Source organism: Hypomesus nipponensis, chromosome 3 (genome assembly GCF_054491055.1).
Source record: "Hypomesus nipponensis isolate SF chromosome 3, ASM5449105v1, whole genome shotgun sequence".
Taxonomy (NCBI): Eukaryota; Metazoa; Chordata; class Actinopteri; order Osmeriformes; family Osmeridae; genus Hypomesus; species Hypomesus nipponensis.
Window position 1 is genome coordinate 14,125,784 of NC_140363.1, and position 24,813 is coordinate 14,150,596.

Here is a 24,813-nt window from a genome sequence, read left to right on the forward strand (position 1 = left end):
CGCGCCCCGCCCAGACGCTCATGTGGCTTAGCATGTGGCTTAGTATGCAGAGAAAGGTCAAGCAGTCGCCTCACAGCTACCCTTCCACTGCCGGTCACTGGTCAGCTGTGTTGTTGATGCCTTAGTGGCATATAGGGGGAGTTGAAACGCTGGAATCGGTTATCTAATACGCCAATACAGATTAGCATAGAAAAGGCCCAGAGTTAAGTTTTGTGGTACTGTGTTTTTCTAATGCCCCGCCCCTCCCTCCTGTCCTCTGCGTTTTAATAGGTGGAGGAGCTACGTCGTGACCTGCGAATCAAGAGTCAGGAGCTGGAGGTGAAGAATGCAGCAGCCAATGACAAGCTGAAGAAGATGGTCAAAGACCAGCAAGAAGCAGAGAAGAAGAAGGTACACACACACACACACACGCCACGGTACGTCCTGTCAGAACCACGGCAGATCTGTCCTCTCACACTTGGTTTGTGTGGTGATTGTAGGTGATGAGTCAGGAGATCCAGGAATCGGTGTACAAGCAACAGGAAAAGATCAAGGACAAACAGCTGAGTGTGAAAGAAGACCTGGACCAGGTGGAGCCTGCTGTCATAGAGGCCCAGAACGGTACAACAACCTCTCCCTTATCACTCGCAACATTCCCACTGCCACATGCCTCAGAGCAGTCTCACCTGCTTTTCAACATTCAGCTTTAATGTACAGATATTGGTACGGCAACGATCCAATAACTGAACGTAAAGAAGAAAAAAAAAGCATGTATTGTTTGTTGTACAGGACGTCTGTTGTAACTTGCTGTTGACCACGGAGCAAGTGACAAGAGATCCTCACCCCTCGTTTCTCTTCCCTGAGATGGATTTGACTCCCTTTCTTGAATCTTTCCATTTTAAAACCCAGGTTTTCCCTCAGTCTCCAGGACTTTACTGGCACCCATGAAGTCTTCCTCCTTTCCTGTCTGTTAACCCCTCTGCCCGTCTTTTCCTCACCTCCCCAACCACCTTCCTCCTCGTGCCCCGCGTGGTGGCGGTGGTGGAGTGTAGCTGTGAAGTCCATTAAGAAGCAGCACCTGGTGGAGGTGCGCTCCATGGCCAACCCCCCCGGGGCGGTGAAGCTGGCTCTGGAGAGCATCTGCCTGCTGCTGGGGGAGAGCACCACGGACTGGAAGCAGATCCGCTCCATCATCATGAGGGAGAACTTTATCCCCACCATCGTCAACTTCTCAGCCGATGAGATCAGGTGAACACCCGCGCCCAGTTGGTTCATATATTTAAAAAGTCTCTCTCCCCCCCCCCCCTCCCCTTCTTTCTCTCCATCCTCTTTCCTTCATCCTGCCTCCTCACTCCTCCCCACCTCTACCCCCCCCCCCCCCCCCCTCCTAGCGGTGAGCTCTATAAAGAAGCAGCACCTGGTGGAGGTGCGCTCCATGACCAACCCCCCTGCGGCTGTCAAGCTGGCTCTAGAGTCCATCTGCCTGCTGCTGGGGGAGGAGACCAATGACTGGAAAAAGATCAGACAAGTTATTATCAGTGACAACTTCATCAGCAGCATAGTGAACTTCTCCTCAGAGGAAATGAGGTAGACTTGGCCTCGGCCCCTGGCTTACTTACAAAGCCCCGGATGGCCCGTGATATATCAAATCAATCAACAAATTGATCGATTTCGCTGTTTTGATTACTGCTTGATTTGTAGGCTATCGATTTGGCCTTTTGAGAAAATAATCTTGATTGGATTGTCTTCTCTGCTGGTTCTAACTTGTTTGATTCTCTGTCTGGAATCATGGCACGCTGTCCAAATCTGATGAGCAGATGGCTTGTTGGAATCTCCAGCCATAGGAATTTGATTAGTTTAGTTTTAAACTAAACTATGTCTTGATGGAATAAGTCTTCACTTTCTTACTTCACCTCAACATAATTCAAAATACATGACTTCCCTCTCTCCTTCCACCCCCTTCCGAACATCAAGAGACTGCCTGTACCCCTCTTTCTTTTCCACATCGGGCACAATTGTGATGATTGGTGAGCATGTGTCCGTACGGATGTGCTGACCTCTCGCTTCTACCCCCTCCAGTGACTCCATCCGAGAGAAGATGAAGAAGAACTACATGTCCAACCCCAGCTACAACTACGAGCAGGTCAACCGCGCCTCCCTGGCCTGTGGACCCATGGTCAAATGGGCCATCGCCCAGGTAGGCAGCTGGACCATCTCATCCACTCCCCCAGACACCTGGGTATCGCCTCAGGGGTGGAGAACTTGAAGATCTACAATCCTTTCTGAAGGAAGAAAATACTTGTTCCTGAACACCTATCTGACCACAAATGTAGCTAAGCTTCACCCTGTAGAATTTTGGATACGTTGAAATTGACCCCCCAAGTCCTTCTTTAACTGACACGGCCACTGAGTTAGCCTCTTGACATTGACCCCACTGACCGTCCCCCCCTGCCTCCCCTCTCCCAGCTGAACTATGCTGACATGCTGAAGCGCGTGGAGCCCCTGCGGAACGAGCTCCAGAAGCTGGAGGACGACGCCAAGGACAACAAGTCGAAGGCCGAGGAGGTGGAGCAGATGATCAGAGACCTGGAAGCTTCCATCGCCCGCTACAAGGAAGAGTACGCCGTCCTCATCTCTGAGGCCCAGGCCATCAAGGCTGACCTGGCCGCCGTGGAGGCCAAGGTAACACACACCTGTACACACACACACACACACACGCACGTACACATGCATACACACCTGCACAGACACCCTCACACACACATGCACACCTGCAAATACCCCCCCCCCCCCACACACAAACACACACACCCCTGCAGACACTCACACCTCACAGGCACACACGCACACGTTTTACACCATCTTCTCACCTTCACCCTCAGGCCGTCAATCAGTCTGTGCATTCACCTGTCCACCCAATCACCTCTTCGCCTATCCGTCGATCTCTCCATCTGTGGGGGTGTGTGTGTGTGTGAGTCTGACGTGTGGTCGTCCGCCAGGTGAACCGCAGCACGGCCCTGCTGAAGAGTCTGTCAGCGGAGAGAGAGCGTTGGGAGAAGACCAGCGAGACCTTCAAGAACCAGATGTCCACCATCGCTGGAGACTGCCTGCTCTCCGCCGCCTTCATCGCCTACGCCGGCTACTTTGAGCAGCAGATGAGACAGAACCTGTTCACCACCTGGTCCCACCACTTACAGCAGGCCAACGTACAGGTAGATACCCACTCTACCCTCCTGACTTCCCCTAGTGCCTCGACCTTGAACCTCTCTGGAAGGGTTGGTTTGTTTTGGTCTATCTAACACCCCCCCTGCTCCTCCACAGTTCCGTACAGACATCGCCAGGACGGAGTATCTGTCCAACGCGGACGAGCGTCTCCGCTGGCAGGCCAGCTCCCTGCCTGCCGACGACCTGTGCACGGAGAACGCCATCATGCTGAAGAGGTTCAACAGGTCAGTGCGGACGCCGTGGTGGCTCCGGCAGTGTGTGAGGCTTTTCTGGAAGCTTCTCTTCTGAAAGGATTATGGAACACGGATACTAAAAGTGCCCAACTGGGTGTTGGAAGAGGGGCCATATAAACACACGCACAATCTCGCTGCCGTCACTCAACCTCCATGTCTCCCTTTTCCTCAGGTATCCTCTGATCATTGACCCGTCTGGCCAGGCCACAGAGTTCATCATGAACGAGTACAAGGACAGGAAGATCACCCGGACCAGCTTCCTGGACGATGCCTTCCGCAAGAACCTGGAGAGTGCCCTGCGGTTCGGAAACCCCCTGCTGGTTCAGGTAACCCCTGACCTGGGGAGACGCTTTGTTCTTCAGAATGCCCTGTTTCATTTAACCGATACTTTGAGCATCGATAAAGTTTTTGACGTCTGAATATTCCCCCCCAGGACGTGGAGAGCTACGACCCCATCCTCAACCCCGTCCTCAACAGAGAAGTGCGCAGGACTGGAGGGCGTGTCCTCATCACCCTCGGCGACCAGGACATTGACCTTTCACCTTCCTTTGTCATCTTCCTGTCCACCCGAGATCCCACGGTGAGCGATTGGTCAACGCTAACACCGCGTGGCACACGATTGGTCGACAGTAACGCAGCTAAAACACAGAAGCCCGTGTGTTCCTGTGTTAACTTTGGTGTAGGAGGTCTCACTCTGCTGTGTGTGTGTGTGTGTGTGTGTGGTGCAGGTGGAGTTCCCTCCAGACTTGTGTTCTCGCGTGACGTTTGTCAACTTCACGGTGACGCGCTCCAGTCTGCAGAGCCAGTGTCTCAACGAGGTGCTGAAGGCTGAGAGGCCCGACGTGGACGAGAAGCGCTCAGACCTGCTCAAGCTGCAGGGTGAGGGGACACGCACGCGTCCTCACACACACTCTTACTCCTCTCACACACACACACACACACACACTTACTCCTCTCTCACACACACAGTCTTACTCTTCTCACACACACATTAACACACACAGATATGTTCTTGCTCTCTGTCGCTCTCCCTTGAGCCCACACACACACAGTCACACTTCCTAACAAACCCACCCTCACCTCCCAGGTGAATTCCAACTGCGTCTGCGCCAGCTGGAGAAATCCCTCCTGCAGGCCCTCAACGAGGTCAAGGGTCGCATCCTTGACGACGACACCATCATCACCACCCTGGAGAACCTGAAGAAGGAGGCGGCCGAGGTGACCAGGAAGGTGGAGGAGACGGACATTGTCATGGCCGAGGTGGAGGCTGTGTCTCAGCAGTACATCCCCCTGGCCAGCGCCTGCAGCAGCATCTACTTCACCATGGAGTCCCTCAACCAGGTACTCACATGCACACGTACACACACGCATGCACACCTACGCATACACACACAACTTCATACACATGCACTCTTTACCTCTCTTTCACATGTACTGGTCAACTAACCTCTTGACTTCCTGTCTTCCAGATGCACTTCCTGTACCAGTACTCTCTCCACTTCTTCCTGGACAGCTACCACACGGTGCTGTACGAGAACAGCAACTTGAAGGGCCTCACCGACCACACCCAGCGCCTGGCTATCGTCACCAAGGACCTCTTCCAGGTAACACACACACCCTTTTGGAACATCAAGGTTCAGAAGTAGGGAGAGAGTGTTTAGGGGTCCCAACCTTGCGTGTGTGTGTGTAGGTGGCCTTTAACAGGGTGGCTCGAGGCATGCTGCATCAGGACCACATCACCTTCGCTATGCTGCTGGCTAGGATTAACCTCAAGGGCATTCCCAGGTAAGATACAGCACGCTTCACAGTTGAGACACAATGATGTTGTCGATACCATCACCATGACATGCATTTCCTGTCTAACTCTCCTGTCCCCCCCCCCGCCTGCCCAGCGAGCCTCCGTATGATGCCGAGTTCCAGCACTACCTGCGTGGGAAGGAGATCGTGCTGACGGGGACGGCGGTGCCCAAGGTGAAGGGGCTGACCTCGGAGCAGAGCGAGGGCATGATCCGCCTCAGCCGCCTGGCCGCCTTCAAAGACCTGGTGGACAAGGTGGAGGCTGACGAGGTACGGGGGGAGGGGAGGGGAGGAGTATATGATGGGAAAGATCTAGGCTGACAAGGTATGGACGGAGGGAAATGAGGGAAGTTGACTGGATTTCTCTTGGTTGCAGCAATTCTTCATGTGGATCGAGAGCAACTCCCCAGAGCTGTCTGTTCCTTACCTGTGGGCTGAGGAGAAGCAGGCCAGTAAGTCTACATGGCAGCTGCTTTAGGATCATTATACACCTCTTGCACACACCTCTTTCATTTGTTTAGATAATAATAAATATCTTCCATGGAATATGTCCCATTTCTAACTTTCCTTGTCTACTACCTTCTGCTCAGCTACCATTGGCCAGGCGGTCCACCAGCTGCTGCTCATCCAGGCCTTCCGACCCGACCGCCTGCTCGCCATGTCACACATCTTCGTCTCCAAGGTGCTGGGGGAGACCTTCATGGCCATCATCGAGCAGCCGCTGGACCTGGCCAACATTGTGGACAACGAGGTAGACCTCTTGGATCAGCTGAACAACAGCAGCCTGGCCTCCTCCAGGTTCCATGCAGTACTTTCACATCTTTCTTGGACTCAGCCCGTGTGTGTGTGTGTGTGTGTGTGTGTGTGTGTCTGCAGGTGAAGCCCAGCACCCCAGTTCTGATGTGCTCCGTTCCTGGATACGATGCCAGTGGCCTGGTCAGAGACCTGGCTGCAGAGCAGAGCAAACACATCACCTCCATCTCCATCGGTGAGAAGACCTTGAACGTGCTTTTTCTCTCTCTCGCACACACACACAGTGACTAGAGAAAATAATTGGATTCTAAACATGCATTTATTATTTTCTCCCCAGGTTCTGCTGAGGGCTTCAACAAAGCTGACCGAGACATCAACACTGCAGTCAAGTCTGGCAGGTGAGGACTGCTGGCAGCAAGGACAAGCTTAGAGCAGAGCAGACCGAGCCACAGACCTACGCGTAAACTTTGAGTGCGCTCGTGGTGAACTTGTGTGTGTGTGTGTGTGTGTGTGTGTGTGTGTGCCGCTGCAGGTGGGTCATGTTGGAGAATGTCCACCTGGCTCCTGGCTGGCTGATGCAGCTGGAGAAGAAGCTGCACTCCATGCAGCCTCACGCCTGCTTCCGCCTCTTCCTCACCATGGAGATCAACCCCAAGGTCTGCCCTCTCTCTCTCCCCCTCCTCCCCCATACTACCTCTGCTCTCCAGCTCTCTGTTTCGGTTTCCTTCTCTCCAGTCTGACTTTCCTCCTCCTCTTCCTCTCTCCAGGTACCAGTCAACTTGCTGAGAGCTGGTCGTATCTTCGTGTTCGAGCCTCCTCCAGGCGTCAAGGCCAACATGCTCCGAACCTTCAGCAGCATCCCCGTGGCCCGCATGTGCAAGGTGGTCTCTCTCTCACACACACACACACACACACAATGAGTAATGCACGTTAGGACACACCTCAGCACTTTTTTGTCCCCTCTCCTCTTGGTTGCCTGTAGTAACCCTCCTCCTCTCCTCCCCCAGGCTCCCAACGAGCGTGCGCGTCTCTACTTCCTGCTGGCCTGGTTCCACGCCGTGATCCAGGAGCGTCTCCGCTACGCCCCACTGGGCTGGTCCAAGAAGTACGAGTTCGGAGAGTCCGACCTGCGCTCCGCCTGCGACACGGTTGACACCTGGCTGGACGACACCGCTAAGGTCGGGCACTGAGTGCACCAGCACACCAGCTCGACTCCACGGCTAGGTCCAAGTCTTCTCCTCATCTGACCGTGGCTGTCCTCTCTCCTCACAGGGCCGTCAGAACATCTCCCCTGACAAGATCCCCTGGGCAGCCCTGAAGACCCTGATGGCCCAGTCCATCTACGGCGGCCGCATCGACAACGAGTTCGACCAGCGGCTGCTCAACACCTTCCTGGACCGCATCTTCACCACGAGAAGCTTTGACAGCGAGTTCAAACTGGCCTTCAAGGTGGACGGACACAAGGACATCAAAATGCCTGAGGGAATACGGTCAGTGGCTGGCCACATTGGGGGAGCCGGGACAGTGCTGGACGGTACTGGGACAGTGAGGGGAAAAATGTAGGCCTAAAACCACAACTTATTCTTAGATATTCCATCTTATTAACAATGATCTGTGTGTGTGTTTCAGGAGGGAAGAGTTCATGCACTGGGTGGAGATGCTTCCCGACACCCAGACGCCATCTTGGCTAGGGTTGCCTAGCAACGCTGAGAAGGTCCTGCTCACCACTCAGGGTACGCTTTGGCCAGTGGTCTTTTCTCGCCAACGCCGGGGGCCATTTCCATCTGTGGGATTCTCTTTAGCGGTCCCATGACGCAGACTTCCTGCTCTCCCTCTTCCCAGTGTGGTTCCACCCCGTCCGTTCTCCTTTTCTCTCCCAGAGTAATGGATCTTCCTGGAGCTGGTGTCGAGCTTGGTGCAGAAGCTGGGCGGCTGTTTTTTCTGTTCCCATTGCCTCTCATATCGTGTGTGTGTGTGTGTGTGTGTGTGTGTGTGTGTGTACTCTAGCATTAACAGATCTCTCCACAGCCTCCTCCATGCAGGCTGACAGGATGAGAACTATCTCTGGGTAGAGCATCTCCACTGCTGTCGCTCTGTCTTACTACCGAGTCCGAGAGTTGAGGCCTGGAGCCAGTGTTTACCAGGCAGTACTGTAGGACTCTGGTGATAAGGAGGGCGACGCAGGGCTGGGGGTGCTCGGCCCTGGGCAGGCTCAGGGGGGCGGGTCTGCGTCCTCACCCTCCAGCAGCTGTACTCTTCACATCCATCAGACCGCTTCCCCCTGGTCCACCCCTGGTCCACCCCTGGTCCACCCCTGGTCCACCCCTGGTCCGCCCCTGGTCCGCCCCTGGTCCGCCCCTGGTCCCTTGCCCCTGGTCCCTTGCCCCTGGTCCATCCCTGGTACCGTCACCCTGTCCCCCCCATCCAACCCCCACCTACCCTGGTCCTCTCACTCTGATCCCACCCTCCCTGATCCCTTCACCGTGCTCCAACTTCCACCATCCCCACAGTCTGCCATCCTTCTCCCTGTCCTTCTCTCCCTCACTCTATCCTCACAGAGCTCTGGAACACTCTTCATTTTGTTTATGTCTGCATGTGTCTGACTGTCTTTGATCCCTTCTGTTTTCAGTCTATCTGCCTGTGTGCCTGCTTGACAGGTCTACGTTAAACACTACAACCTTTCTTAGGATTAACTCGTTTTAAGGCGTTGCAATGCTTCGTGTACGTCGTCCACAATTAATTTCTTCTTCCTCCCCCCCTCCCTCCCTTCGATGCACCACGGGCATGCGCCCTCCCCCACTTCCTCCCGCGTGCCTGGCTGTCTCCCCCTGCTGGCTGCCTCAGGCACGGACATGATGGGTAAGATGCTGAAAATGCAGATGTTGGAGGATGAGGACGACCTCGCCTACGAGACGGAGAAGAAGCAGAGGACCGCCTCGTCCTCGGACACCCAGCCGGCCTGGATGAGGACCATCCGCACCACCTCCAGCAACTGGCTGCAGCTCATCCCCGAGGCGGTCAACCCGCTCAAGCGCACTGTTGACAACATCAAGGTACTGCCGAGGGGGGGGGGGGGGGAATGAGTCAGTCCTCTGTCACCTGTAGCAGATGTAGGATCGGGGGTCCGCTCCCAGAAGATCAGAGACACGTCTGGTCGGGGACGGGCACGTTTTAAAAAGATGCTAACAAGCTTTTCCATCCCCCTTGTCAGGACCCTCTGTTCCGCTTCTTCGAGCGCGAGGTGAAGATGGGCGGCCGCATGCTGCAGGAGGTGAGGCAGGACCTGACCGATGTGGTGCACGTCTGTGAGGGCAAGAAGAAGCAGACCAACGACCTACGCACCCTCATCAATGACCTGGTCAAAGGTACACACATGCACACCTTCAATCTCTCCCGCTGTAATTACACCCAAATGTACTCCCGGTGGGGTGGGGGATCTGTGTTTGTGTCTGCATGTGTCCATATACCCATCCCATGTGTGTTTACTCCAGGCATCCTGCCTCGTGGCTGGTGCCGCTACACAGTGCCAGCCTCCCTGACTGTGATCCAGTGGGTGGCTGACTTCAGTGAGAGGATCAAGCAGCTGCAGCAGATCTCCCAGGGAGCCGCCAGCGGGGGCGCTAAGGAGCTCAAGGTACACAAACCTCTCAAGTCCCCAAGCAAAAGATGTGTACACCTGGTTGTTCTGACCTAAGCTCCTCCCTCCTCTCTTCTTCTTCTCCTCGTCCGCTCCTCTCTTGTACTCTCCTTTCTTCTTCTTCTCCTCTTGTGTCTTCACCTCTCCTCTCTGTCCTATTTTTGTCTCCTCTACAGAACATCCATGTGTGCCTGGGCAGCCTGTTTGTGCCTGAGGCCTACATCACAGCCACCCGTCAGTACGTGGCCCAGGCCAACAGCTGGTCCCTGGAGGAGCTCTGTCTGGAGGTCAACGTCACCACTGCCCAGGGAGCTGCCCTCGATGCCTGCAGCTTCGGCATCAAAGGTCAGATCATCATCATAGTCATCCAGCCATGTAGCTGAGGGCACAACTAGAGTCTGAATCACTGTAAACATGAGTTTCACCATGGCTCTTTAATGAACTAATCAACTCAATGAGTTTTAGTCTCAACCTTCAGTTACTGTTCTGTTGTTGTGAAGCTGACTCTTTCTGTTGTACCTGTCCGTCCCGTCCACGTCCTCCTCCTCCTCCCAGGTCTGAAGCTGCAGGGGGCCACCTGCGCCAACAACAAGCTGTCCCTGTCCACCACCATCTCCACAGAGCTGCCCCTCACACAGCTGCGCTGGATCAAACAGTGCAGCACTGAGAAGAGACACATGGTACGACCCACAGCTCACTGGACAGCCAGAGCCATCTGACGTTTATGAGTTTGTTTGATGCATTCTAATGAAATGATATGGAAGTGCATTCACTATGCCTATTTATGGCACAAGTCTGTATCACTGATGATTCTCATTGTTTCTCTCCCAGGTGACTTTGCCAGTGTATCTGAACTTCACGAGAGCGGACCTTATTTTCACCGTGGACTTTGACATCGCCACCAAGGAGGACCCCCACAACTTCTACGAGCGCGGGGTGGCTGTCCTCTGCAACGAGTAGACATGACACCCCCCAGAATACAGTGGAGAAACCACATTAACTCTGTATTATCCTCTGTTGTTTATTAGTAACCTGTTCTGTGTAGTCTAGTCCATTTAGAACTTACTCTGTAATGTGGTCTTATCTAAAACATGGTATAATCCGAGTCGTAGTTTTGGTGGAGTCATTTAACTGGAAGTTTTGCATGTATCCATTAAGTGTTGTAGGAAGTTTTCTGGAAGGTCTGAGAATGTAGTCAGGTGGTCTGTGAATGGAAAGGAGGATGGGTTTGATAAAGGAAGGTAGAAGTGTTTTTTTATGAAGGAATTTGTATGTTTTTATGAAGGAAATAACATATGTATCAAGTTAATAACATGGAAAATAAAATGCACCAATGACTCGTACAGTACTTGTACTTTGCATCTGTGTGCATGCAGGTGGAACATGGACAGTTATTTGCTTGCCCAAAACATTGTCATTTTATTTTAGCTTTCATTGTTAATAGGGTTTTAAATACTATGGACAAAGGAAAAACTGTTCAGAACCATGTGTTTATTTTATATCAAAGTCTAATGACTTCACAATATAAATGATACGACCATACAGTAGTGGAAGAGCCCAAAATTAATACATTAAACAAATAAATATTTCAAGATATGTTCAACCAAAATGGGCATCAGTGAAATCCCTCTAAACTGACAAGACTTGTTTCCCAAAGAAAGAAAGGTGATGTGCACATGCATTTTCTATGCTGCGGCTTCCCATGGTGTGAACAAAAACCCTGGAGGCTAGGAAAACCTCGGACCTCACCGGACGCTATAGACCTGTGAAGGAGAGCAGAACAAGTTATTGTCATGGTTCAAGTGTGCATTTTGATATGCATTTTGTAAGACCTGCAAAGATCTAACTCACATCCATACTAGAGTCTTCTCCCATCTCCATCCTAGAGACACACAGCCTCTTCCTAGTCTCTTCCTCCTTGCCTGGCAGACCAAGCAGACCCAACTTTCTTTTGGATGCACAGCTGAGAGGGAAGGGGCTGTCTACAGACTTCTCTGAAAACATTTCTGGAAGGCAGAGAGAATTTTCTCCCAGACAGGGGAAAGGGGAGGACGTGGTATGCATCCCAGAATCCACAGATCTAGTTCGCCCTCCTGATTCAAAAGTGCTCTCAGTCAGATTACTCTCTCCCTCTCTGCTATGGCCGGAGGATGAAGTCTCCAAGACACAACTCCAATGATCCAACTCGCTGGTCGACCTCATCTGGACGTCCAAGGTCTTCTGTTGGTTCTGCTCGGCCCTGCCAGGTTCTGTCTCTACGGCCCTCAGCTCGTTCAGGCTGACGCCTCGGAGGAGTGGGGGGGCAGAGTGAAAGGGGACCCGGCGGCTGGTCCTCCCCCAACAACGACAGCCCGTCTGCGGCTGCCTCTGCCTCCAGGGGAAGCTCAGTGAGTCAGACACGTCTGAGTCCTCTGAGCTCCCATCGTAGGGATCTATGGACTTGAGACAGAAAAGAAACTGGTGCTCAGCTCCCACACTGGAGCTAAACACACTAGCTCAGCAGGTCTCCGTATGTAACATTTGACTTCCAGAATGAGATCAGCTCTAAAGTATGAACAGACATATGAGAGGGGGGATGTATACCAAGCAGTGATATGAAGGATGTCGACCAGCAGGCTTATGTCCGCATAACAAACTCCGCTGGACTGGTCTGCTTTCTGCTGCACTGCTACCACAGCCCTGAGAGTAACAGCAGGATGGACACAAGCACTCAAAACAGCAACATCAACATCCTACAACACTGGGGTTGATTCTGGGATTCTTCTACAGGTTTCTAAATAGAGCTCAAATACACCAGGGTATTATCATTCAGTGGACAAACCACAAATGTAATACCATAGTGCTGGTGTCTGACCATCTCGGACTAACATCAGACTCTGAATCTGTGCTTGACTCCACCTTACACATCTGCAGAAAGAGAAGAGGAATGAGGCATCCTGATCCTGTATCACGTGGTGCTTCGTCCAAGTGAAAGACGAATGACAAAGGTATACAGAAATCTCCCTCTGAAAAAAATCTTCGGGCTAATTATAGGCCTGTAAACTATAATATGACGATTGACGAGAAAATGGGGCCTAGCCGAAAATCTTTAGTGTTGCTTAGCTTTATTTGCCCTCTGTTTTACGTAATTTACTCACCATATATCTGAAAGCCAATTTATCCACATTACTTGAGCCGTTTGAAACAACTTTTCCTGCGCCTGAGCAACCGAAAAGACAAAGAGCCGTAGCTTTGCAGTTTTGCAGAATTGTTTGGGGTAAATATTTTGCAACTTTGTCGAAAAGTTATTTTATATATTATCAGACATACCTCGATTTGAGTGGTGTCGCTTTCGCCTTGAAGTTGCCATGCTGGTGCTGTTTCAGCAGGTGGGCAGTGACAGTAAGTGATTACTTTTCACCAACTATGCATTTTAATTCAATATTTTTTTCATCAGATATATAGGCTATTTAATGATTCAATCTAGACCAGTTGTTTAAAGGTCAAGTTTGAAGTTTGTTAATTGTTCAATTACTCATGCCAACACAGCTGATCTCAGATAAATTAACTGATGAGGATGCATTTGATAGATTTATCTTGATTGATAAGCGTTATCATGGAAGGTGTGTTTCGTCGGGATTAAACTGTTAGAAAAGACGTTTGCCATTGATCGCACATGCAGCACAGTTGCACGCGCACGCCACAAAATACAGTTTGAGAGAGTTGAGCGCCAGAGAATTCTTCTAGACAGTCGCCACTTTCCTCCAGTGGTGAACGGGAAAGCGCACGCTCAGTGCGTAAGATCCGGGCCCGAGGAAGGATGAATGTTAATTTCAAAGATGGCAGCGGAGGGAGGAGGGAAGGAGATGAACGAAATTAAAACTCAGTTCACCACACGGGAAGGTGTCTATAAACTCCTCACTCACTCCGAATACAGCCGACCCAACAGGGTGCCTTTCAATTCCCAAGGCTCGAACCCCGTCAAAGTCTCCTTCGTTAACGTCAATGACCAGTCTGGCAACGGCGACAGAATCTGTTTCAATGTGGGCCGGGAGCTCTACTTCTATATCTACAAAGGCGTTAGAAAGGTAAACTTGGTGCTTAAACTGTCGAATGTTTAACAATGTATTTATCCATTGCCTAGTTTGCCAGACGTTTTTATTACCTCAGGTTTATGTTGCCTTACTTGCTAGAATTTTGACCAAAACAAAGTGACAGCTACTGACAGTACTGTACTCGGTTAGCATCAGTGGCTAGCTAGCTGGCTAGTGCTACTAGCTAACTTAGCACAACCCTTAAAAGTGTTCTTCTAGGTATTGTATTTATCGCAGCTATAACCAGCCAGACAGCCATCTAGCCAGTAGCTTGTTTCTGACAGCCCTGTCACTGGGACACCTGTCGACGGTCTTTGAATTGGAAGACTTCACAGTATTGTAAATTAATGTTTGCGCATGGATACGTGTGACATCCGATGTTAGACTAGGGTTGACGTGCAGCAGAACCGGGATGCTGGGTCCAACGTGACCCGCCGAAGCTATCCCAGGCTAAGCTAAACTAACGTAAGCTACATGACATAACCTGCAGCTGGCTGGCTAGCTATTCATAATCAGCACCTATAGGCTATCAAGCAGAATAAATCACTAGTTTGCGCAACATAACAGTTCGCGAGTGTCGGTGCATATGTCAAACTGGTTATGTGGCCGTAATTTATACTTGTCATAAAAAGCTTCCTGTACTGCCAGGTGACCTCAGCTGATCTAAATGCAGCACATCTCTTGCTGTCAGTAATGATGACACTGCAGGTCTGGAAGGAGGAACTGGTTAACTTGCATGCTTGGTTTCAGATCCTATGCTGTGTTTGTGTGATTCCTAAATGTCCTATGTGGTTAGTGTGTCATTGCCTAACATGTCTGGGAGTTAAAAGCTGTCATGTCACAAATGGACAGTACCCTTGTGGTTAACCTTTATTTTAGTTGACTGTGGATAGTAGAACACTTGTTGACTTGAGATCACTCAGGAATGACCTGTGTATATAAGTGGCCAGTAAACCTTAAGGAAATCCCCTCCTCTGACATTTACATTTAGCAGACGCTCTTATCCAGAGCAACTTACAGTAAGTACAGGGACATTCCCCCCGAGGCAAGTAGGGTGAAGTGCCTTGCCCAAGGACACAACATCATTTTGCACGGTGGGGAATCGATCCGGCAACCTTCTGATTACTACCCCGACTCCCTCACCGCTCAGCCATCTTACACCCCTGTCTCGAACACATCTTATCTGAAAGACACCCTGGCTTTCTAGAAAGATATGGTGTATTATTTTATTGTTGCAACTTGCAACTAGTGTCATTTTTCTGTCTAGTGTGCCAGTAATTGGTATCACTGTTGTCTGATGTATTCATTAAAAAGCGCCCCAATATCTCAGGTCACAGTATCTAAAGGGGGTGATTGCCCTCCAAGAGCTAACTCTGTGTGTGTTTGTGTGTGTGTGTGTGTGGTTCTTGCAGGCTGCAGACTTGAGTAAGCCCATAGACAAGCGGATATACAAGGGAACGCAACCCACCTGCCATGATTTCAATCACCTGACAGCCACAGCAGAGAGTGTGTGTCTGCTAGTGGGCTTCTCAGCTGGCCAGGTGCAGCTTATTGACCCCATCAAGAAGGAGACAAGCAAGCTGTTTAATGAGGAGGTAAGTCAGAAGCCCTCAAGTCTGCCTTCTGTGTAAAGGGACAGGGCAGATGGAAGCAATGTAGCTGTTCTCTCTAGCCAATCACATGCCTAGTTAGAAGTGTCTCCACATATTGTAGCTGATTTGTGTCCAATCCTTTTAGATCTTAAGTCCTGTAAAACTCATGAACATACAAAATGTGACATTTTCCCTTTTTCTCCTCCTCCCCCTTCCCCAGAGACTCATAGACAAGTCACGAGTGACGTGTGTGAAATGGGTCCCTGGGTCCGAGAGCCTGTTCCTGGTGTCCCACGCCAGTGGGAACATGTACCTGTACAACGTGGAGCACACCTGTGGAACCACGGCGCCGCACTACCAGTTGCTGAAGCAGGGCGAGAACTACTCTGTGCACACCTGCAAGAGCAAGTCCACACGGAACCCCCTGCTGAAGTGGACGGTGGGCGAGGGGGCGCTCCACGAGTTCTCCTTCTCCCCCGACGGCAAGTTCCTGGCGTGCGTGAGCCAAGACGGATTTTTGCGCGTGTTCAATTTTGACGCGGTGGAGCTTCACGGCACCATGAAGAGCTACTTTGGCGGCCTGCTGTGCGTCTGCTGGAGCCCCGATGGGAAGTACATCGTGGCGGGCGGTGAGGACGACCTGGTGACCGTCTGGTCCTTCCTGGACTGCCGGGTCATCGCCCGGGGCCATGGACACAAGTCCTGGGTCAGTGTTGTGGCCTTTGATCACTACACCACCAGCGTGGAGGAGGGCTGTGACCCCATGGAGTTCAGTGGCAGCGACGAGGACTTCCAGGACCAGGTCCAGTTTGGACGGGACCGGGCCAACAGCGCGCAGTCGCGCCTCTCAAAGAGAAACTCCACGGACAGCAGGCCTGTTAGTGTGACCTACCGCTTTGGCTCTGTGGGCCAGGACACCCAGCTCTGCCTGTGGGACCTGACAGAGGATATCCTGTTCCCCCACTTGCCCCTCTCCAGGACACGAACACACACAAACGTCATGAACGCCAGCAGCCCCCCAGGGGGAACTATCATCACCACCAACCCCAGCACTAACGGCAACACCAGCGGTGCCACCACCCCCCTGCCCACCCCCCTGCCCCGCTCTAACAGCCTGCCACACTCTGCTGGCACCACCACTGCCAACAGCAGCGGCAAGGGTGGAGGGGGGGTCGTAGGGGGTGGTGGAGGAGGGGGCGGGGGAGTGATGGATAGCGCCAATGCCACAGGCGTCAGCAAGTTTGCCACGCTGTCGCTCCACGACCGCAAAGAGCGGCACCACGAGAAGGACCACAAACGCAACCACAGCATGGGCCACATCAGCAGCAAGAGCAGCGATAAGCTCAATATGCTGACCAAAACCAACAAGACGGACCCTGCCAAGACCCTGGGCACGCTGCTGTGCCCGCGCATGGAAGACGTTCCACTGCTAGAACCCCTCATCTGTAAAAAGATAGCACACGAGAGGCTGACTGTACTCATATTTCTAGAGGACTGTATAGTGACTGCTTGTCAGGAGGGATTTATTTGCACATGGGCGAGGCCTGGCAAAGTGGTAAGTTCATTTTGAATCAGACGCGTGTGCTTTAGTCGAGGGTTCCTCTTTGCCTTCTAGTCCCCGTCGTAGGCTAAACCAGTTTGCTGTGGCAGGGAAGTGACCTTGTTGCACCTGATCCATGTGACTCCCTACTGGACATTTCAGACAAACAGGCTCAGTTAAGGAGGAAGGGTTGTTTGTTCTTGCACAAGCAGTGCTATATCACCTCAAACTGTCTGTGACGTGTGTCCTACCCCACACCAAGGCCTATTATTCAAACAAGATGTTAAGAAACGTAAGGTGGTAAGAATACAACCTTTAGAGGAGGACATGACAGTAGGCTCACGACTGTACCACAAGGCATAGCAGCTTTACCAAATACTTGTCTTCTTTCTGCTCACACCTTCCTGCTTAAGCCACAGCCTGATATGCAGAGCCTATGGACTGTACTCACATGTTGATGAGGTTTAAGGTTGGAAGACGAACGGATAAACGTCTAACATAGGAGGGCCAATCTGATCAGGTCCTAGGTTGTTCAAATAGCCTCCCAAACCATCCTAGCACAACTGGCAGTCCAACTCTTAAAAGACACTTCACTCATCAGCACCCATGTTATAGATGCACTTCAGTGAGTTTCTCCTACTGTAGCCATGTCTAGGACTGGGCATCATCAGGACTTTGGGATCTAAGAATGTATGACAGAAGAATCTCCAGGTTCATCCATAGTTGTTCCATTGGCTCCTAGTGTAATCTTGGGTGGTTCCAGGTAGTGTGTGACTATGATATCTCAGACACTTCCTTAACTATGTGTTCATTGTCTGAGTAAAGGTTTTCCAATTATCGTGATACGGATTCACGTTACTCAATCCTCTAAAGGCAGGGTAGAGGGGAAACAGTCCGGAAGATGAGAGGGTTAGAGGGAGAACAGTCCAGAGGATGAGAGGGTTAGAGGGAGAACAGTCCAGAGGATGAGAGGGTTAGAGGGAGAACAATCCAGAGGATGAGAGGGTTAGAGGGAGAACAATCCAGAGGGTTAGAGGGAGAACAGTCCAGAGGGTGAGAGGGTTAGAGGGAGAACAGTCCAGAGGATGAGAGGGTTAGAGGGAGAACAGTCCAGAGGATGAGAGGGTTAGAGGGAGAACAGTCCAGAGGGTTAGAGGGAGAACAATCCAGAGGATGAGAGGGTTAGAGGGAGAACAATCCAGAGGGTTAGAGGGAGAACAGTCCAGAGGATGAGAGGGTTAGAGGGAGAACAGTCCAGAGGATGAGAGGGTTAGAGGGAGAACAGTCCAGAGGATGAGAGGGTTAGAGGGAGAACAGTCCAGAGGATGAGAGGGTTAGAGGGAGAACAGTCCAGAGGATGAGAGGGTTAGAGGGAGAACAATCCAGAGGATGAGAGGGTTAGAGGGAGAACAGTCCAGAGGATGAGAGGGTTAGAGGGAGAACAGTCCAGAGGATGAGAGGGTTAGAGGGAGAACAGTCCAGAGGATGAGAGGGTTAGAGGGAGAACAGTCCAGAGGATGAGAGGGTTAGAGGGAGAACAGTCCAGAGGATGAGAGGGTGATCAACATATGTTGCTTTACTGTGTCAAGTCTCCCAATGCAAATCTCCTTGTTTTCCTTTTCCAGGGGTTATTGTCATCCCAAAACCCAGCCAGCTCTCCCAGTGGAACTGTAGTATAGCCTCTCTATCTGCTGCTAAAGACCCTGCAACCCAGAGCCACAGGCTTCTCTGCTCGCCACCCGCAAACCACTGCAAGATTCTGTTCTTTTTGTTTTACCCACCCACCCACCTCCCTCTCTCTCTCATCTGTAGACTTGGGTCAATTACATTGATCAATTACTTTAAAGACGTTAAAAGTCATTGAGGTGTGTTTGATTTGCCTCAGTAGGAACTTCTGTGGTTGATATGTTTGCTTCATTACATTAGATCATTTGAATCACCCTGAGCCCAAGTATTTGCTACAAGTGATTGACCCGAGTCTGGTTATCTGCTGTTCTGGTAGACATCTGCTGATACACATGTGAAGAGAGAGGTTGTGGTGCGATGTGTGCCATATTCTTATTCCTCCAGAATATAATTTTTATGTTTTAGTTTCTGTATTTTCCCTTTTGCTTTCATGTCTCACTGTTTGGTTGTTATGTTTCTGTAATTCAAGCTCTGTTTATTTTGATGCAAACCAGTCATGTGTCTTGAATATAAAGGTACAGTCCACCCAAATGTCACAACATTGACCTCCTCTACATTGGAAGCACGCAATAGGCCTGGAAATACAGGCTGAAACATCATCTGGGTGAACTGTCCCTTTAAGGCCAAACATGTAAGCGTCGATGGATTTGCTTGCATCTAAACTAATCGCAGTCTTGTTTCTCCTGACTAGAATCTCCCCAGTGAGAACTTTGCACTGATTTTGTTACTTTGTTAATGTTTTGTAACTGCTATAAAGGAGAGAGAAAAGCAGACACGAGAGGGCTGCCTTGATGCACTCAGCTTTGACATCCTTGGTCTTGAAACCTGAATCTGTAAAGCTGAATGCTGCAATCATAGTCTCTTAAAAAAAAAAAATTGTTTGCACTTAAAATTAGTTTATTAGAAGAAGATGGCTTTACATTTTGGGTGTGCAAGAACTCACAGACAACTACTAGGTTGAGTGATGGTGATGTTATTAAAACATTTGTACCTATTGAGCATTTATTTTAATATTATTTCAGATTAAAATCTGCTCTGTATCATATGTATTATATTGTAATTCAGTGATTTGATGGGGCAAAAACAACCGATCATTACTCTAGTGGACGTTTTGTCATCATTTAAGGAAATAGTTATATTTCTAAGGCAGAAAATATACATATTAATAATATTAAAATAATCTTGAATACATTGGTTTCTGTTGTTCCATCCTCTTGTAAAAAAAAGCTGTGAAATGGTTTCTTTGATACTAAAGTGCTGAACAAGGACCTAAACATTCATTCACATATACTTGAACAGTAATATTACAGATAAGACATTATAGACTTGTTCGTCACATACAAATGTAGCCTGTTCAATTACTCCTTTCAATTCAAAAAATCATTCATGAGCTTTTCAGGCTGAGAGTAGTGTAGAAATGTGAGCCCAGTAACAAGAATGCTATGTTCATCTGAGGGGTAAAAACCACTGCAGTGTGAAGTATGTTTGTATTTACCTGTGAAGCGTTGGGATCAGGCTTGATCATATCTGGCAACAGACAACAGTCTCACAGACTGAGAGATCTCATAGAGCCAAATCCTTGAGACAGAGTCCAATATACTTTGAAAAGCACATTGTATTTCATTTGCACTTCAAATGTACATTCCCAGTAGTAGCTATGGCTACTTGGACACAAGGTCAGCCCCGCTTTCCAAAAGGTGGCAGGCTTGGCTTGGTTAAATCATGTTATCCTCAACATTTCAAACAAGCAGATTTATTCATATTTACAGAAAGAACAGTTCAGTCTGGTCTTTTTCTCCCACAGACTGTTGGGGGTAAGGCTGTTCAGTAGCCTCCGCGTTTCCTCTCCAGGGGCGGCATGTAGTAGGCCTTGAAGGCCGAGCGGTGGGACTCCTCCCTGGGCTGTGGGGAGAGACAGACCCTGGTCAACCCTGGTTTTACACCCCTGCCTCCTCACACAGGCTCACCTCATACTGTAGCCACTCTCCACAACACACACATCCAGATCCCTCCCCAGCTGCCAGTCGTCAGTAGAGACGATGTGTTACCTTAGCCATCCGCGAGTGGCACTTCTTGGAGGTGATGGCAGGGAGGGAGCCTCGGTGAGAGATGCCCAGCACGGGCATGGTGGAGACAGGAAAGGATATCTGCGGGGCGGGCACCACAATGCTGAGCTTGGGCAGCTCCATCTTGTAGTGTGGGGCATTGCGTCTCAGGAGAGGCTCAGCCACATGCTTAATGTTGTGCTAGAGAACAGGAAGTAGAATTATCTCGCTATTTGGGGGGGGGGGGGTAGCACATTTAACAAAGACAAACTTGCACATCACATTGAGACAGAACGTACTGAGAATAATTAAATGACTAAATGTGACTGAATGTCAGTTGTGACTGAATGTCAGTTGTGACAGTGTTCTGGCTGAAGCTGTGACTCACCTGCCTCCTGCCCTGTCTGGCCATGCGCCACAGCTTGTCTACAGAGTTGGGGGTCCCACTGCTCTCCCCTCCCTCCACAGTCCCTATGGCCCTTCGAAGACCGTCAGCTCTCCTCTCTGCCAGCCTGGAGGACGAACCAGGGGGAGAGGAGAAAAGAGGAGAAGAGGCATCATGGAATGAGAAGACAATCATTTGTAATCATAACTCGTGTACACTGTTTTTTGTGTTTGTTGTTAGCGCATGGCTATTCTCTTCTTACCGAAGGTCCCTAAAGTAGACGTGCTGCAGGGTGGCACGGGCACTGATGCGTTCCTCAGGGTCATAGGCCAACATCTGGTAAAGCAAGGACAGTCCAGGGGCGGGGCAGTTAGGAATCAACTGAGAGATCCCACTGCCCTTCTGGGAGGGGAAGTCAAACCGCATCGCCCTGGACCTGCAGGAAGGACAAAGGAAACACTGACAATAGTACACAAACAAACCTTCACCCATTCACACAAACCCTAACCTTGAACTACTCGACAATGCTATGGGGCATACAGTCCATGCCATGGTTTCCTGTGTGTGTGCTTGTGTAAACATATGCTAAGTTCATGTTAAATAACTTACTGCTTGAACTTCTGCAGAAGGCTGGAGTCAGGTGTTCCTAGAACCTCGTGGATCTTTGCCACCTGGTCCAGCTCATTCGTTCCTGGAAACAAGGGTTTGAGACTGCAACGTAGATATGATAATTACTTATTAAGAACTTGTGACATTACATCCAGGTACATGTAAACAGTTTGTCAGTGACATGTCTGTGGTGGCAAAATTGGTCTTCCTGACCAAAACTAAGCCAGATGGGGCACTATACAGCCACTTCAATGGAGTCTACATAATGACCAAAAACGACCTCATAACTATGAATAGCACATATATGATGTACTATATGTCTTGTCCGCTTTCTGGCAGGTACCTGATGATCTCATAAAAGACACAGCCAACACTCCACATGTCCATTTTGAGGGAGTAGTGTCCGTCGGTCAGGAGGCACTCTGGGGCGCGGTACCAGCGCGTGGAGATGTACTCTGTGTGTGGTGGCTTGGAGTACACACTCCTGCAGGAGCCAAAGTCCCCCAGCTTCAGCACGTCTTGCTTTCGAACCGACATGCCATTTACAGGACAACAATACCGTCAGATATTTCGCCATGCACCTGTTGCAAACTGTGTCATTGCGTCATGTCATTTGCGATGCTGCACCGTAAGCCAAATCAGCGTAAGGCTGACGTTTGGACTTACTTTGATCAGGATGTTCTCTGGCTTCACATCTCGGTGGAAGATCCCACAGCTAGAGAAGACAAAAAGGAAAAACATACTATTACCTCACTAGAGACTCCACAGACAGACAGCACCAGGATGGTATACTTAGAGTCAACCTTAAGATGCCATCACGACAGTCAACCAGGAAATTATACATTAGACATCAAGTGTATAAGAATATAAACCTCCTGTAATGACCACTACTAAAAAGACAGTAAAATACCCACAGGAAGTGTAGAAATCTACCCACAGGAAGTGTAGAAATCTACCCACAGGAAGTGTAGAAATCTACCTGTGCATATGATCCAGTGACTTGCAGAGTTGATACATGTAGTGCTTGATTTTACTTTCTGGCAAAGGATGCTGTCGCCCTGCAGGTGGTACAGGTTAAGTTAATACGGATATATTGGAATCCTTAAAGTATCTGTAATTTGAGTTACAGTGTGGCATAAACAATTTGTGATGTTCCCAGTTCTACTGACCTCGTATGAACTCATAGATGTTCATCTCCATGAGCTCACAGATCAGGGACAGTGATCCCGTCTCTTTGTCACTAGAAAATAAATAAAAGATTATCTAGCAGGTCAGAAGATGTTTTGCAAGTCAGTATAAGACAGTTTTAAATCCAGACACGTTTTGAAGCGTAGTATAGACTCACAATATAAGTTCATGAAGCTGAATGATGTTTGGGTGAGGACATAGTCGCTTCATTGCCTGGACTTCACGCAGGTTGTTGGCCTGTTCAAGACTGTGCCAAAAACAAACAAACAGGCAAGTTATATTCACAGTGGCTGTGTCATTATGACACCAGGATATAGCTAACTTGAATGATGATTTTGATATTTTTATAGAGCAGAAAGAAGGTTTGCGGCAACATTTCACTTTTTATTATTTACCCTTTCATTTAATTAATCAGAATAAAAATTAGGATTACGACACTGGATGCATAAGGCTATAGTTATGAGATGACTGGATAGAAATATGTGCTCTAAAGACTGTGACTGGCGTCAGAACTGATCTCCATCTCCATAGCACAAGGTCAACGTCAGGGCTTAGGGGGTTATAGGGAGGGCGGGCTGTCACCTAATAGGCTATTTAAAGCTATAGGGGTGTCAGGATGCCGGCTTAGGTTTCCAGGGTCCACAAAGGATAAAGCTCGCATGCAGCAGTGCACGTGAAAATACCATACCTGGCGATGAAGTTAAAGCAGTAGAACTGAAGAATACCTGTTTATAGTCTGCTTCATCGATTTACAGGCATAGAACCTCCCATCTCTCAGGCTTTGTGTTTTCAACACCTCGGAAAACGTTCCCTCTCCAATTTTCTTAATTAATTTGTAATCTGCATGGCAAACAAAGATAGAAAACAAGTACATTATGTGTGTTATGCAGCATCAGAAACTTAGAACTAATCGTTAACATCGTCATTTACATATTGCTAATGCTAACATTCACTAGTACAGTAGTCACTGTTTTTGGCTAACGTCGTTAGACTACTTGCCCGATTACTGAATATCCTGTTGATGTAACAGCTAAAGCAAGATGATTTAGATATCTCTAACACTTACTATCCATTCTTCAAAGTGGTCACTGCATATGAGTAAATTATCCATAATAGATGTGTTTAAATAACACATTACGATGTTTTCATGGCACAGCCTTGTTAGGGCTAGTGATCTAGGAAGCTGCGAAATAAAGGGACTCTTAAAAAATAACTAAACACGCTTTCAGTGCTAGCCGAGGTAGCTAGCCATGTTAGCTGGCCGTCACCTTGGTAACCAGGCACGCGGCAAGCCTCACCCTCAACTCTGACCCCAACTCTGAAGATAAGGTGTGAACGAAACAAGAAACTACAGGCTCCAGCTTGCTGGTTATCTGTGTCGTTCAATAAAATGTTTTTGTTCCAGAATGTTATTAACAAAAAGCTAGCAATGTTAGCTAATATAATGGGCGGGGGTAAAGTACATTTTTTGTATTAATAGTTCGTGCATTTGCCCGATTCGTGCATTAGAGATAGAGCTGGTCTAGTTAAAAAAGAGAGTTCAAACAAGATTGGAAATTGCATATTTATTCTGGTGAATAAACTAGACCGTCTAACACGGTCATTTGTTTTAAGTTGAATATTTTTCGCATCTCACCATTTTTCCAAAGATGGTTGCTGAGAGAAACCGAAGATATTTTTCGCTGCTGTGGATGATTGTTGTTCACGGAACTCCTGCTTCTCCATTCAATGTCAGGCGTCTGACATGTTTGGCGAATGTGTGCTCTGTTTTTTACACCAATAAGCCAATTTGAGTACTGCATCATTATACCAAAAAGGACACATTGGATGCAATGGATTGACTATAGTTCTTCAACCCTGCCGTGGGTAATTATGATAGAAATATCTGGAGACACTCCCTCCGGCTCAGCGGGTGGACAACAGCATCATACATATCCTAGTAGCATAAGGAAATAAAACATAATTAGCTAAAATATAAGCACCAATCACAATTTCCGTTATTTGCGTAGGCGTGTGTCCGTGTGCTTCTTTATCGTCAGCGAGTATTTTGGTTCGGTTGAGGTTTTCTCCA

At 49.3% G+C, this 24,813-nt stretch overlaps 4 protein-coding genes across 8 annotated transcripts in view; 2 read left to right on the plus strand and 2 right to left on the minus strand.

Moving 5' to 3' along the window:
* dync1h1 (dynein, cytoplasmic 1, heavy chain 1) overlaps positions 1-10,967 on the plus strand; it is a 29,674-nt gene extending 18,707 nt beyond the window's left edge. Inside the window, exons 49-77 of one of the 2 annotated variants that reach the window (XM_084677717.1) lie at positions 271-390; positions 480-600; positions 1,032-1,227; positions 2,059-2,176; positions 2,446-2,661; positions 2,979-3,191; positions 3,301-3,428; positions 3,610-3,763; positions 3,871-4,017; positions 4,166-4,316; positions 4,525-4,778; positions 4,907-5,041; positions 5,128-5,222; positions 5,330-5,504; positions 5,611-5,686; positions 5,825-5,985; positions 6,111-6,222; positions 6,325-6,385; positions 6,520-6,643; positions 6,755-6,868; positions 6,995-7,165; positions 7,260-7,477; positions 7,617-7,720; positions 8,832-9,040; positions 9,199-9,352; positions 9,479-9,621; positions 9,801-9,969; positions 10,180-10,304; positions 10,456-10,967. In XM_084677717.1, the coding sequence (XP_084533843.1) occupies positions 271-390; positions 480-600; positions 1,032-1,227; positions 2,059-2,176; positions 2,446-2,661; positions 2,979-3,191; positions 3,301-3,428; positions 3,610-3,763; positions 3,871-4,017; positions 4,166-4,316; positions 4,525-4,778; positions 4,907-5,041; positions 5,128-5,222; positions 5,330-5,504; positions 5,611-5,686; positions 5,825-5,985; positions 6,111-6,222; positions 6,325-6,385; positions 6,520-6,643; positions 6,755-6,868; positions 6,995-7,165; positions 7,260-7,477; positions 7,617-7,720; positions 8,832-9,040; positions 9,199-9,352; positions 9,479-9,621; positions 9,801-9,969; positions 10,180-10,304; positions 10,456-10,584 (4,293 nt within the window). In that variant the 3' untranslated portion in view covers positions 10,585-10,967. Of the gene's footprint in view, positions 1-270; positions 391-479; positions 601-1,031; positions 1,228-1,370; positions 1,567-2,058; positions 2,177-2,445; positions 2,662-2,978; positions 3,192-3,300; positions 3,429-3,609; positions 3,764-3,870; positions 4,018-4,165; positions 4,317-4,524; positions 4,779-4,906; positions 5,042-5,127; positions 5,223-5,329; positions 5,505-5,610; positions 5,687-5,824; positions 5,986-6,110; positions 6,223-6,324; positions 6,386-6,519; positions 6,644-6,754; positions 6,869-6,994; positions 7,166-7,259; positions 7,478-7,616; positions 7,721-8,831; positions 9,041-9,198; positions 9,353-9,478; positions 9,622-9,800; positions 9,970-10,179; positions 10,305-10,455 lie in introns of both variants that reach the window. The other variant, XM_084677727.1, reaches the window with a different exon arrangement.
* Positions 10,968-11,101: 134 nt separating this feature from the next.
* On the minus strand, positions 11,102-13,295 carry LOC146299914 (uncharacterized). 2 transcript variants are annotated; one of them, XM_084678037.1, is made up of 6 exons: positions 12,934-13,295; positions 12,762-12,853; positions 12,460-12,531; positions 12,208-12,303; positions 11,476-12,063; positions 11,102-11,387 (listed from the first exon to the last, which is right to left on the minus strand). In XM_084678037.1, exons 1-6 carry the CDS (start codon positions 12,971-12,973, stop codon positions 11,370-11,372), a joined length of 906 nt encoding a protein of 301 aa, XP_084534163.1. In that variant the 5' UTR covers positions 12,974-13,295; the 3' UTR covers positions 11,102-11,369. The 2 variants fall into 2 exon arrangements, with proteins under 2 accessions (XP_084534163.1, XP_084534171.1); XM_084678045.1 differs by having other exon boundaries at positions 12,762-12,823; positions 12,934-13,290.
* A 29-nt stretch (positions 13,296-13,324) lies between these two features.
* wdr20a (WD repeat domain 20a) lies at positions 13,325-19,706 on the plus strand. 2 transcript variants are annotated; one of them, XR_014731771.1, is made up of 4 exons: positions 13,325-13,691; positions 15,110-15,292; positions 15,510-17,592; positions 18,455-19,706. XR_014731771.1 is itself a non-coding variant. In XM_084677864.1 (4 exons), exons 1-4 carry the CDS (start codon positions 13,428-13,430, stop codon positions 18,506-18,508), a joined length of 1,836 nt encoding a protein of 611 aa, XP_084533990.1. In that variant the 5' UTR covers positions 13,325-13,427; the 3' UTR covers positions 18,509-19,706. The 2 variants fall into 2 exon arrangements, 1 of the variants encoding a protein (XP_084533990.1); XM_084677864.1 differs by having other exon boundaries at positions 15,510-16,844.
* Positions 19,707-20,252: 546 nt separating this feature from the next.
* mok (MOK protein kinase) lies at positions 20,253-24,689 on the minus strand. 2 transcript variants are annotated; one of them, XM_084677931.1, is made up of 12 exons: positions 24,379-24,689; positions 23,468-23,582; positions 22,900-22,989; positions 22,724-22,794; positions 22,534-22,612; positions 22,221-22,269; positions 21,898-22,076; positions 21,555-21,656; positions 21,208-21,381; positions 20,949-21,072; positions 20,564-20,761; positions 20,253-20,417 (listed from the first exon to the last, which is right to left on the minus strand). In XM_084677931.1, the coding sequence occupies exons 1-12, from the start codon at positions 24,545-24,547 to the stop codon at positions 20,340-20,342; spliced, it is 1,428 nt and encodes a 475-aa protein (XP_084534057.1). In that variant the 5' UTR covers positions 24,548-24,689; the 3' UTR covers positions 20,253-20,339. The 2 variants fall into 2 exon arrangements, with proteins under 2 accessions (XP_084534057.1, XP_084534065.1); XM_084677939.1 differs by lacking the exon at positions 24,379-24,689 and adding an exon at positions 23,809-24,034.
* Positions 24,690-24,813: the final 124 nt, after the last annotated feature.

Bases quoted from the DNA above. Each gene is read 5' to 3' on its own strand.
- wdr20a (XM_084677864.1), top strand. From the start codon at position 13,428: ATGTTAATTTCAAAGATGGCAGCGGAGGGAGGAGGGAAGGAGATGAAC. The intron at 13,692-15,109 runs GTAAACTTGGTG...TGGTTCTTGCAG, and splicing joins TCTACAAAGGCGTTAGAAAG to GCTGCAGACTTGAGTAAGCC. The intron at 16,845-18,454 runs GTAAGTTCATTT...TTCCTTTTCCAG, and splicing joins GGGCGAGGCCTGGCAAAGTG to GGGTTATTGTCATCCCAAAA.
- LOC146299914 (XM_084678037.1), bottom strand. From the start codon at position 12,973: ATGGCAACTTCAAGGCGAAAGCGACACCACTCAAATCGAG. The intron at 12,854-12,933 runs GTATGTCTGATA...AAAACTGCAAAG, and splicing joins GCGACACCACTCAAATCGAG to CTACGGCTCTTTGTCTTTTC. The intron at 12,304-12,459 runs GTATTACATTTG...TGTTACTCTCAG, and splicing joins GGTCAGACACCAGCACTATG to GGCTGTGGTAGCAGTGCAGC.
- mok (XM_084677931.1), bottom strand. From the start codon at position 24,547: ATGATGCAGTACTCAAATTGGCTTATTGGTGTAAAAAACAGAGCACAC. The intron at 22,795-22,899 runs GTGAGTCTATAC...TTTATTTTCTAG, and splicing joins CAGCTTCATGAACTTATATT to TGACAAAGAGACGGGATCAC. The intron at 21,382-21,554 runs GTAAGTTATTTA...TCCTTCCTGCAG, and splicing joins CTTCTGCAGAAGTTCAAGCA to GTCCAGGGCGATGCGGTTTG.